General features: G+C 36.2%; 1 protein-coding gene across 3 annotated transcripts in view; it reads left to right on the plus strand.

Moving 5' to 3' along the window:
- Positions 1-12,669, plus strand: part of CSTF3 (cleavage stimulation factor subunit 3) — a 70,207-nt gene extending 57,538 nt beyond the window's left edge. For all 3 annotated transcript variants that reach the window (XM_027115076.1, XM_027115078.1, XM_027115077.1), the window contains 9 exons: positions 62-136; positions 1,536-1,679; positions 2,088-2,190; positions 5,206-5,275; positions 7,956-8,151; positions 10,311-10,464; positions 11,199-11,293; positions 11,437-11,497; positions 11,947-12,669. In XM_027115076.1, the coding sequence (XP_026970877.1) occupies positions 62-136; positions 1,536-1,679; positions 2,088-2,190; positions 5,206-5,275; positions 7,956-8,151; positions 10,311-10,464; positions 11,199-11,293; positions 11,437-11,497; positions 11,947-12,149 (1,101 nt within the window). In that variant the 3' untranslated portion in view covers positions 12,150-12,669. The remainder of the gene's footprint in view (positions 1-61; positions 137-1,535; positions 1,680-2,087; positions 2,191-5,205; positions 5,276-7,955; positions 8,152-10,310; positions 10,465-11,198; positions 11,294-11,436; positions 11,498-11,946) is intronic.
- The last annotated feature ends 112 nt before the right edge of the window (positions 12,670-12,781 follow it).

Consider the following 12,781-nt stretch of genomic DNA (forward strand, 5'->3'; position numbering starts at 1 on the left):
AGCTCAAATGCTGATTGTTTATGAATATATATTTATATCCACTTCTTCTCTACCACCTTAGAGTCGCATGAAGTATGAGAAAGTTCACAGTATATATAACAGACTTCTGGCAATTGAGGATATTGACCCCACCTTGGTAAGTAACTTTACAAGTCTCTTTCCCACTTTTGCAGTCTGCTTTAATTTAAAAAAAAATTAATTTACATAAAGTAAAATTCACTGTTTTTGTTGAATTGTTAGTTCTATGAATCTTGACCAATAACATAGCGTTATGGGACAACCATCACAATTAAAATACAAAACACTTCAATCACCCCACAGAAATTCCCTCATGTGACCCCCTTGTAGTCACCCCTTCCCTGTCTCCCAGCCCAACAATTGCAGATGTGCTCTCTGCTCGTTTCTTCTGCTGTTGTTTGTAAGTGCAGCGCTATGAACCAGCCACAGTGGGGCTTTCTCTAACACCTTCCTTGTGAGCATGGCTTGACTACCACATAATTGTTGCTTAATAAATATTTCTTTTTAAATAAATGGAGGCAGGAGAAACCAACATTCTGGGAAGCAGTTGGACAAGAACTCACTTTATCCTGAATTCAACTCTGTAATTGTGGTTTTCAAAGCCCTGAATTTCTGCAAAAGTGCAGCAGAGCTCTTTCAGTGGGAGGGGAAGGGGAGGGGCCAATGCGTGGGGCTCTAGACCCTCTGCCTCAAGTCAACTACAGCTATACTCCTTTTTTTGTCTGTTTATCATGGGATTCCACTGCTCTAATTGCTTGCATTTAGTCATCATTTTAAAATTCATTTAGCAAACTGATCTGTGCTATGCACTGTGCTAGATTCCAGCAGTATGATGACACATAAGTAAAATTCCTTTCCTCAAGGAACTCATAGTTCATTCATCCATCTATTCATCTGTCTAAACTGGGCAATGTAGTTTGACATCATCAAAACTGAGCAAATCAGGACCCTGCTCATAGTCACCCTGTGTACAGTCCAGAGATGTTTTCTCATTGAACAAATATTGCATACTCATCATGTGTTGGGCACTCTGTAGGTGCTAAGTATAAAATGAATCAAATAGTTTATCAATAAAGTTACATTATATGGTCTTTAGGAAATAGAGTAGTGGGCTTTTAAAAGTAATAAATCAAGAAATACTAGCGTTTTCTAGTATTTTCACTTTTATTCCTTCCTTAAGATTTAATTTGCATGTTCTGGAATTAGATAATTGTGATGACTGCAAAACCTTGTGAACATACTAAAAATCGTTAAATTATACATTTAAAGGGTGAATTTTGTGCTATGTGAATTATATCTCAATTAAAATATTAATTTGCACGTCTTTAATACCAGAAAAAATTTGCTTGTGGATTTAAATAGTACACTATCTATAATCTTTTTTATTTCTCAAGTATTCAAAATTGCTTCCTTATACAGCAAAACGTGTTAGTACTGAAGTAAGGTGAACCTGTATGGGATGCTACAGGGTTCACGTTTTGCCTAGTCTGTAGAAAACAAATACTTTTTTTGTGTAGGTATATATCCAATATATGAAATTTGCAAGAAGAGCAGAAGGTATTAAATCTGGAAGAATGATATTTAAAAAAGCAAGAGAAGATACCAGAACCCGCCACCATGTCTATGTTACTGCAGCACTCATGGAGTATTATTGTAGTAAGGTAAGTCCTCAAATAAAATATAAAGATAAAATAATTTCCTTCATATGAGATAAATTAATTAAAAGAAAGGCAGTCCTAATTTCTGTCATTAAGTTTTATTATTTATTTATTTATTTATATCTATCTGGTTTTTTGGCCACGTTGGTCTTCTTTGCTACGCGCGGGCTTTCTCCAGCTGCAGCGAGTGGGGGCTACTCTGCCTGTTAGTTTATACCTTATTAAACTCCATATTTATGAATCTGAATCCCCTTGAATGGTTTTTAGCTCTGTAATTTTTACTTAACATAATTTTAATCTCCATTTTAATTCTTAATATACCTTGTCATATTTAGATGTTATAGTTTTAATATTCTTTGAGTATCTTGTCTGACACTGCATGGAAATCAGTAGTTTCCTCTCTACTTCTAGGACAAATCTGTTGCCTTTAAGATTTTTGAGCTGGGGCTAAAGAAATATGGAGACATTCCAGAATATGTCCTGGCCTATATTGACTATCTTTCTCACCTCAATGGTAAGTAGATTCTAGATCTGTAATGGTTACTTAATATTAAACCATCAATGTCATTCTCTGAAATTATGTTGCTGGGTTTTTTTCTTTCTCAAGTGTATTATATTCTGTCATCACACCAGAACCAGGCACTTGATAGGCACTCAAATATTTGTGGCCTGTCAACTATGAATTTATACTTATTGTATAATGGTTGATGCCTTTTGATTCTGCAGAATGGTCTTTAATTTAGCATCAAAGTCCCAACAGTAATAGGGTAAAGCCACAAATCTCTAGCCACGAAAACTCAAAGATGCCCAAGTAGTAAACTGCTTTGAGGCTACTGGGGAAGATATTTCAAAGGAAACATTATGTTTATAAGCATCTTTATTTTCCTATTTTGTTGTAATAATAATGACCATCTTTTATTGAGTTCCTACCTTATACCAGGCACTAGGCTAGAGGATCTGTATATTTATGTATGTATCTTATTTAGTGTAGTTAACCACAGTCCAGGATATGTAATTTCTTGACTAAAAATGATCTGGTTTAAAAACTGATTTAAGAAAGAAATATGAAATTATGTGCCATGTAAATAATTAGATGTAAATTAGATATCACAGGTAAATATTAGTGATTTTAATGATATTTTAGAAAAATGTAGCATTCTGTATACCTAAATAGTAGAAAAGAATAAAACTTAAACATGATTTTATATTTCAGCTTAGTGATTCTACTCTCTGGAAAAGGACTTAACTCCAAAAAGTGAGGCAGTGGAGCATTTAAGATTTTTGAGCTGAGGCTAAAGAAAATTTTCATATAATTTTCTTGTATGAAATGAATGTTCCTTACCAGTTTTATATTGTTTTGCTTGATTTTTTAGAATAGTTACTAAGATGTACAATATTTTACTCTAAAATTGAGGATGAACTCTGATGTCAGCATTATTATCTTCTAAAATCAGTGTCTTAGTTTGTTTATTCATCAACCCATCATTTATTCAGTAGCTTTGGTTAGTAAGGTCTGGAAATACAAGAATAGGACTCCATTGTTACCCTCAGAGTATTCTCCTGGGGAAATCAGATGTGTAAACATAATTGCATCATCATTTGATTCTTAATTGTGGCATAAATTCTGGGGTTAGGTGTATAATGGTGTTTCAGATTTCTCATCTGCAGAATGGTTATAATAAGAGTACCTTTCATTGGACTGTTGAGATAATTAAATGAACTTTTGCATGTATTTGACTTATATATGGAATGTGGTAAGCATACAATAAATGTTAACTATTTAAGCTGATGGTGGCAGTCATGAAAAGCATGTGCTAAATTCTGTAATAGAGCCCTGAATGAATTACTTTGGAAGCACAGAGAGGAGCGTGTAATCTAAGTTCCAGAGCTGTGCTATGCAATTATGGTAGCCACTAGACTACTAAGTTTTGAGCCCTTGAATTGTGACTAGGCCAAAATGAGATGTGATGTAAGTTAAAATACATACTGACTTCAAAGAGATAGTAGAAAAGAAATGTAAAATATCTTAATAATTTTTCACATTGATTATATGTTGAAATGATAATTTAGATATTTAGGTTAAATAAAATAAATTAAAATTAATTTCACCTGTTTTTATATTTTTATTTTTGTTTGTTTTTATTCTTTTAAATGTGGCTAGCAGCAAATTTAAATTATTGGATAGTGCTGTTCTAGAGGGTGAGAGAAGGCAGCATGAGATGGGTCTTGAAGGACAAGTAATCATTTTCCTAAAGATACAGGAAAATTCATTATTCCAGGAGAACACAGCATGTAATAAGCAGTGGAAAGTTATGTGGAATGGCAAAAAGTGTGTCTGGAGCAAAGCTTGGAATAAAGCTAAAAGAATAAAATGCAGGATTTACTTATTTCTTTAAGTACAGTATGTTAAGTTGAAGATGAAAGTCATGAATATGGTGCCATCTTCTTTGGTTCAATACATGTAATCTCTTGGTTTGACTTTGCATATTATGGACATGTGGTAAAACTGAATAACTGCCCTGCGACAGTAAAAGCCAACTACTCTGTTGGATTTGAACAGTTTTATTGAGGCATAATTTATATACCATAAATGCACCCATTTAAAATATGCAGTTCAGGGGCTTCCCTGGTGGCGCAGTGGTTGAGAGTCCGCCTGCCAATGCAGGGGACACGGGTTCGTGCCCCGGTCCGGGAGGATCCCACATGCCGCGGAGCGGCTGGGCCCGTGAGGCATGGCCGCTGAGCCTGCGCGTCTGGAGCCTGTGCTCTGCAACGGGAGAGGCCACAGCAGTGAGAGGCCCGCGTACCGCAAAAAATAAATAAATAAATAAATAAATAAATAAATAAATAAAATATGCAGTTCAAAGAGTGTTAGTAAATTTACTACTAGATTCTTAAATTTTAATAGATCCCTTAGAGCTTAGCAAGAAGTGTCATTTTCCACTTCCAACTACAGACCTCCCGAGACTCTTAAATTTTAATCCACCTCTGGTGACCATTCTTATTCATATTCCATTTGCATATTTATCTACTAATCTAGATATGGTACCTATATAAGAATTTAAAGTAGTTAAATATAGAGTAGTCCTGGTACTGCAAAATAAGAAAATCAAATATCTAAATTTGAGCTTGTCATCCTCCACATTCAGTGTATTTAAAAAATATCAATAGTTTGTTGCTTATAATGTCAACAGGTATGCAATTTTCATTATTTAAAAAAAAATGAGATACCCGATTCAGATATCACACTTATAAATTGTTTGACATTACAACTACACTATACTATAGAAGGAGGGCTAAACTAGAGGTAAAAAGACCTGGCTTCTAGTTATGGCTCTATTACTCAGTAACTGTGAGCCACATCAACTCACTTCATCTTTTTGAACCTCAAGCTTCCTCATCTATAAGTATTGGGTGTGATAATAGATCTCTCTGCATAGGATTTTTGTGAGGATTAAGTGAGACAATGCATTGTTTAATTATAAAACTGAATTTTTAAAAATATTTAAAATCTTCTTTAATATCCTAGAGGACAATAATACTCGAGTTTTGTTTGAACGAGTTTTAACATCTGGAAGTCTTCCACCTGAGAAGTCTGGGTAAGCCATTTTGGAAACTTACTGGTCGGGTTCTAATATTTGAATTGTGGTCTATGGGATGAACATTTGCTTGTTGTGACTATACGTTCCAGGAGAAATTTCCCTTCTCTCTTGAAGCTTAATTTACAAATGCCTGCCTTGCCATATTTTCATACCTGTTTAAGATTTGTTAAAAAAATTTTTTGCATACTGACTAGGATTATTTTGAGAGATGCCTTAGCAATTTATTATTAAATATTTTAATATACCTTGCTATATATCCCTAGAAATTTATATGAACTAGAGAAGAATTCTGAAATAGTTACTTCTTACTCGAGAGCAAAGACTCTGACAAAATGAAAATTTGTTTGACAAATTATATCCCTGATTTATGGTTTTGACTCTGTCAGTTTTACAGGAGGAACAATATGGTATAGTGGTACAGTGAAAGTAGTAAGGCTTTGGAGTCTTGGGTTCAAATTCCAGCTCAGGCAACTACACCTTGGGCATATTTCCTCACTCTTGCCAGTCCTTACGTTCTTGTCAAGTAGCAATAATGTCTACCAGTATAGGAATTTTGCAATAGTCCTCTACCTAGTATATAATAGGAACTCAGTGCATTACTTTACTACAAAGGTGCTTACTGACATTTATTTATTTATTTATTTATTTAACATCTTTTTTGGAGTATAATTGCTTTACAATGGTGTGTTAGTTTCTGCTTTATAGCAAAGTGAATCAGCTATACATATATCCCCATATCTCCTCCCTCTTATGTCTCCCTCCCACCCTCCCTATCTCACTCCTCTAGGTCGTCACAAAGCACCGAGCTGATATCCCTGTGCTATGCAGCTGTTTCCCACTAGCTATCTATTTTACACTTGGTAGTGTATATATGTCCATGCCAGTCTCTCACTTCGTCCCAGCTTACCCTTCCCCCTCCCCGTGTCCTCAAGTCCATTCTCTATGTCTGTGTCTTTATTCCTATCCTGCCCCTAGGTTCATCAGAACCTTTTTTTTTTTAGATTCCATGTATATGTGTTAGCATATGGTATTTGTTTTTCTCTTTCTGACTTACTTCACTCTGTATGACAGACTCTAGGTCCATCCACCTCACTACAAATAACTCAATTTCATTTCTTTTTATGGCTAATATTCCATTGTATATATGTGCCACAACTTCTTTATCCATTCATCTGTCGATGGACACTTAGGTTGCTTCCATGTCCTGGCTATTGTAAGTAGTGCTGCAGTGAACATTGTAGTACATGACTCTTTTTGAATTATGGTTTTCTCAGGGTATATGCCCAGTAGTGGGATTGCTGGGTCATATAATAGTTCTATTTTTAGTTTTTTAAGGAAACTCCATACTGTTCTCCATAGTGGCTGTATCAATTTACATTCCCCCCAACAGTGCAAGAGGGTTCCCTTTTCTCCACACCCTCTCCAGCATTTATTGTTTGTAGATTTTTTGATGATGGCCATTCTGACCGGTGTGAGGTGATACCTCATTGTAGATTTTTTTTTAAGTTTTTTTTAATTAATTTATTTCATTTATTTATTTTTGGCCGTGTTGGGTCTTCGTTGCTGCGTGTGGGCTTTCTCTAGTTGTGCGTACTCTTCGTTGCGATGCGCAGGCTTCTCACTACGGTGGCCTTTCTTGTTGCGGAGCACGATCTGTAGGCATGTGGGCTTCAGTAGTTGAAGCACGCAGGCTCAGTAGTTGTGGCGCATGGGCCTAGCTGCTGCACGGCATGTGGGATCTTCCTGGACCAGGGCTCAAACCCGTGTCCCCTGCATTGGCAGGTGGATTCTTAACCACTGTGCCACCAGGGAAGCCCTCATTGTAGTTTTGGCTTGCATTTCTCTAATGATTAGTGATGTTGAGGATCCTTTCATGCGTTTATTGGCAATCTGTATATCTTCTATGGAGAAATGTCTATTTAGGTCTTCTGCCCATTTTTGGACTGGGTTGTTTGTTTGATATTGAGCTGCATGAGCCTTACTGATATTTAAGTAAGTATCAGTAAGTAAGTATTAAGTAAGCCTTACTGATATCTACTTACTCTCTAAGTAGAGTCTTAAGAGAATTAATTTTGGCTGTTAGAAAAGTGGTGAGGCACAAATTTGTCCCCAACGATCCGTATTAATGGGAAAAAATAGAGAGCATGTTAGATTTCAAAATATATTTTTATTCATATGTTGCCCCAAGAATGTATTCTACATTTTAATTCATGCGACTACAAAATGGTGAAGCCACATTATTCAGGAGAAACTGGAAATCTGTCTAGGTTCCTTTTTCAACTCTTCCACCTAGAGTTTACTCTCTCTAGTGTAAATGTCTCTCTTATTGGCCACAAAGGATAGGAAGGTATGCTAAATAAGTAAAAACTCAAAAAAAAAGCCTTAAATATGAAAGTATTTAGGGTAAAGGGTTATGATACTGTAATTTACTTTCAAATACTTAAGCAAAAATAAGATGAAGCAAATATGGCAAAGTATTAATAATGATTAAATCTAGGTTATGGTATATAGGCATTCATTATACTACTATATTTTTCTGAAGTTTGGAAATCTTTATAATAACAAAAAGAGAGATTTGTATAATTTAAAAAAAAAAAGGGAGGAAGGGAACTTAAAGATTTTTTGTAAGCCTCAAACCCAGAATAGTAAAGTATTGATTATATTTATTTTCTTACAGAGAAATCTGGGCCCGATTTTTAGCTTTTGAAAGTAATATTGGTGATCTAGCTAGTATACTCAAAGTGGAGAAAAGACGGTTTACAGCATTCAAAGAAGAGTATGAAGGCAAAGAAACAGCTTTACTGGTAGATAGATACAAGTTCATGGATTTATATCCTTGCTCTGCAAGTGAACTAAAAGCGCTTGGGTATAAGGTATGTACTTGGGCTCAAGATGTGTGTAGTGTCTTTACTTTCCTAATGTTTTAGAATAGTTCATGGATAAACTTCACTCTAAAGTAAATTCTGAAATAGAAATTAATCGAGCTTTAGAATAGATTTGCAGAATAGAAAAAAGTTCAGGGATTTTCCTTGGGTTTGTGAAATATTGACTATCAACAATACTGAACAAAATGAGAATTAAAATGAGATTTAACAAACTTTCTTTCCTGGAAATTGTTAATGCCTTATATCTTATGTCTTGTGGGCAGATGGAGGAGGTGGGTGAAGGAAGAAAAACAAAAGAAAATCTGAATGTCACTTAGGTTAGTTTTTCTCTAATAGCTCTTAAGACTGATGTGTGTGTTTTGACAGGAGATCATATATAGTAATTCCTGCTATATATTTTGTAGATATAATGAAGAAACATTATAGCTTATTAAATCCATAAAGTTCCTTGAAGGATTTGTATCTTTAAAACAGGGCTCCTTCAGTGGGGTCCTTTAGGAAATTAGCTTATCTAGGAATGGAACTCTTCTGTTTGGACTACTGAGTCATAAGGAAACAAATATGGAACCTGAACTCATTCAGGCCAAGGGGAAAGATTAATGTTTACACACTCCTAGAAATAGCCCTTTCTGAGAAGACCATTGTTCTATCATTTCTTGATTTTTCTGTGTCATGTGAACAAAGACCAAGATGGAAGCCCAAAGGGAAGCTATATCCACAAGAGTCCTCGATTGGTCCCCTTAAGCCAGCCGGCATTAGGATGTTCCTCACCATCACTCTGTATTTCCTCACTGCCCTCTTTTAGCCTGGGTCTCACTGGCTAAACCAGATTAAAATAAACTTCAGACCTTTTCATTAATGGAAGCTCCAGTTGTGTGCCAGCCCCATGTTCCTATTCTGAACTAAGGGGTTACTGCTCAGGGATCAGCAGGTTCTGCTTCTGGTTTAACTACTTCTTAATGAAAAGCCAAAGACATTTGAAGATTATATGGAATTTTTAGGCTATTTCAGCTTTGCCAAGATGAAAATGGAAATTAAGGAAGTTAATGAAAAGATCTTACTAAGTAGAACTACTTCTTGAATATGAATTTTCCATCTTGTATTCGTTTCTGTTCTTTTGTTTATTTGGAAAGGATTATTATGCTTTTGTGTGTCACACATAAGTGAGAGAGGGAAAGAAAGAAAAAAAAGTAATTCCCAGCAGGCATACTCATTTAGATCTGCCACCAAATGCATATGAGCAAACTTTGAGAATATGAAATTCTCTTATATCCCTTGATGGTGGCAAAAGAGGCTCTTTTGGTTTTAGACAGATTGACGCTGGTTACCTGTAGCAGAGGAACTTCTCTGGGATAGGGCCTCTTTAAGAGGTAGCATGTTGCTCCCTTTGACATATCTCAGAGGGTTGCTTTCAGCTTTGGCAGGCATTGCTGGGACACTGAAAAGAAGACTGGATGGGTGTGAGGTCAGAGAGGCCTGTGCTCTCAAATCCTCTCTCTGCTTCTTAGCCATCTAACATTGGAGACAGCAGAACCTCTTTTGAGTGTCAGCTTCTTCTGTAAAATGGAGGTGTTACTATTTGCCTCCTCAGAGAGGGAATAAATGGCAAAAACTGACAAATAGTGGTTGCTCAACAAACATTCCCTCTCCCCTATAACAGTATTTTGGGAGTAATTTTTCATTTCATTAGCAAAATCTTATGAACTAATGTAAGTGATGATAAGCTTTATGTTAGGTTTCATGAAACAGCACCTTACTTAATCCAGCTTCTTCACTTAGAGAACCTGGTAGATGATGTTCAATTTTAGTGGAAGGGAGATATCAGGAAAATATCTAAAACCGCAGATTTTCTTCCAAATTACCCCACCTCTACCTGGTATGTATTACCTACAAAAGGTTGTATCTATCCTACAAGTGTCCCACCTGGCGACACTGAGTCTAATGATTCTTAACACTGGTCTTTACAGCCCTTTAGCTTTCCTTGTTAACAACCTTTACTGTCATGGAAGTTCTCGCTTATCTTTCTCCATTCTCTCTATGGTTTTAACCCAGTTATTCACAGTGTATCCTCAAGATTGTAGAATTGCACGGTTATACTCTATAAGTCCCTTTTTCAGGTTTAGGATTCTTCTGTTCTGCATTTTCAGGATGTCTCCCGTGCTAAGCTAGCAGCTATAATTCCAGACCCAGTTGTAGCTCCTTCTATAGTGCCTGTTCTGAAAGATGAAGTGGATAGAAAACCAGAATACCCTAAACCAGACACTCAGCAGATGATTCCATTTCAGCCACGACATTTAGCACGTAAGCCATGACTTTAGATCCAGTACTGAGACCTCAGTTTGTTTGTTGGTTTAACTGGAGAGGTGTGGGGGGCAAAGTAATGTGACCTTTCCATTGTAGGTTAATAATTAGACTCAGGGTCACTGTGACAGGTGGTTTGGCTGTAATCTTTGAACCAAGATGAGTTTAAAATGTCTTAAAAAAGAAAAAAACAAAACCTCATTGATCCAGATTGCAGTAACCCATTTTGGCAGTGATACTTAAGACAGTTTTCAGAAATGCTGCTACATACAGATTACCTGCACAGCTGGAAACTTACTTTGGTGATGTTATTTGGTATTGTTTATACTTACTAATGGGTAGTAGCCTCTCTGGATTCTATTTGAACAGGGCCCTTATGATTAAATATGTTACTGTGTAAATGACTTTAAATGGGATTGCTGAAAAAATGACTTGTGAGGCTTAGGCATGATCTTTGACAAAAACTGACTAGCTCAGCGCCTGGGTTGCCTTATGCAAAGTCACTTGTTTACTTTTCTGCCTCCCAGTGGCCATGGGGTTGAGACTGCTTTCACTGTCTCACCCACTTGCGTTTGGTCAAACATATAAAGCACTAAAAACATTTTATGATGTCCAGAACAAAGCAACATGACTATTTGTACATAGTAATTTATGTACAGATTACTTACGTTGGTTCATTACATGTGCAGAAACTCTTCCATCCCATTTGATTCCTACTTTTCTTTCTTTTACAGCTCCGGGCTTACACCCTGTCCCTGGTGGAGTGTTCCCAGTACCACCTGCAGCAGTTGTTTTAATGAAACTTCTCCCTCCTCCTATTTGTTTCCAGGTTTGTTCACTATTTTCATGATAGATATTTGCTTTATGGGTAATTATAGTAATTGTGTGCTTTTTCTCTTATATCATGGGAAATGCAAAGTAGGGCTATTTTGTCAGATTATTGGGGATTAAATTTTCTTTGTGTCAAAATAGGGTCCTTTTGTACAAGTGGATGAACTGATGGAAATTTTCCGAAGATGCAAGATACCAAATAGTAAGTGATGAGTCTCCATTACTAGAGTGGAATTCACATTGTTGTTTCCTAGGCAGGAGAGACTGTCATTCTTTGGCACTGAAGTTTCCAAAACCAGCTAGCCATCTTGCAGAAGTACAGTGACACCTAGGAGGGATCCTTTGGATCTCTTTGGTACAGAGAGGCTTGTTCGTGTTCTTATTCTTCTAAGAAAAACATCATAAAAAGCGTATCTTTTCTATTCATGTGAACATGCACTATCAGGTTTGGCTTATGAAAATAATTTTATTAATTTTAACAGCAGCTTTTTTGTATTTAACTATTCAATAGTATCAGTAGTACTATCTCAGAATTTCCTAATAGGAGGCTACAAAATTATAAAGTATCCAAAGTAGTACATACATATTCCTTCACAGTAGCATACTTTTAAACATCCTCCAACAACAGTCCTTTTTGTTTTGCTTCAATAGCAGTTGAAGAAGCTGTGAGGATCATTACTGGAGGAGCCCCAGAGCTAGCTGTAGAAGGCAATGGCCCGGTGGAAAGTAATGCAGTACTCACCAAGGCTGTCAAAAGGCCCAACGAAGATTCAGACGAAGATGAGGAAAAGGGAGCTGTCGTTCCCCCTGTTCATGACATTTACAGAGCAAGGCAGCAGAAGCGAATTCGGTGAAGCAGGCACAGAACCTGCCTCAGAAAGAAAACTCCTATCCAGGATTCCTTTTGCCTCTTAAGTCATATGTTTAAAAGAGACAATGCTTTGTTACAAAGTTCTTGGAAACAAAGTTGTATTGTCATTGGTGCCTCTATTCATATGCTTCTTGAGAAAAACCAACCAACCTATGTGAATTTTAGGATTTGGAACAGACCTATGCTCTAAGAAAAATTAAGTTTTCAAAAATGTGAGAAGAGTACAAAGTGGCAGAACCACATTTTGTTCCCGCTTCAAGGGTGTCTTGTATGTACCACTTGAAGACTTGTGGGTTTTCAACAGTTTTATTTTAAAAACTGGATGGTTTATGATTGTAAAGCATTTTATCACATTTTCTGAAAACAACAGCTGTTCTTGGTTTGCTTATGTAGAGTCCTGCCTTATTGTTTGTTTTATTTATGGCAGAATGTACGGAATCGGTTTTGTAGTTTAAAATTTTAAAAAACAATCCTTTAGAAAATAAAAGGATCTCAAAAAGTCATGTCTCTTGCTGCTGCTTTCATTCAGATTTTATCTGAAATAGCTACTTACGTTATTTAGCCAATACTGTTTAAAACTAAAGGTCAACAATGTAAGGAAAAGTCATCCTGTAT

This window comes from Aethalodelphis obliquidens, unplaced genomic scaffold, assembly GCF_003676395.1.
Source record: "Aethalodelphis obliquidens isolate GAN/ISIS:26980383/991018 unplaced genomic scaffold, ASM367639v1 scaffold14, whole genome shotgun sequence".
Lineage (NCBI taxonomy): Eukaryota > Metazoa > Chordata > Mammalia > Artiodactyla > Delphinidae > Aethalodelphis > Aethalodelphis obliquidens.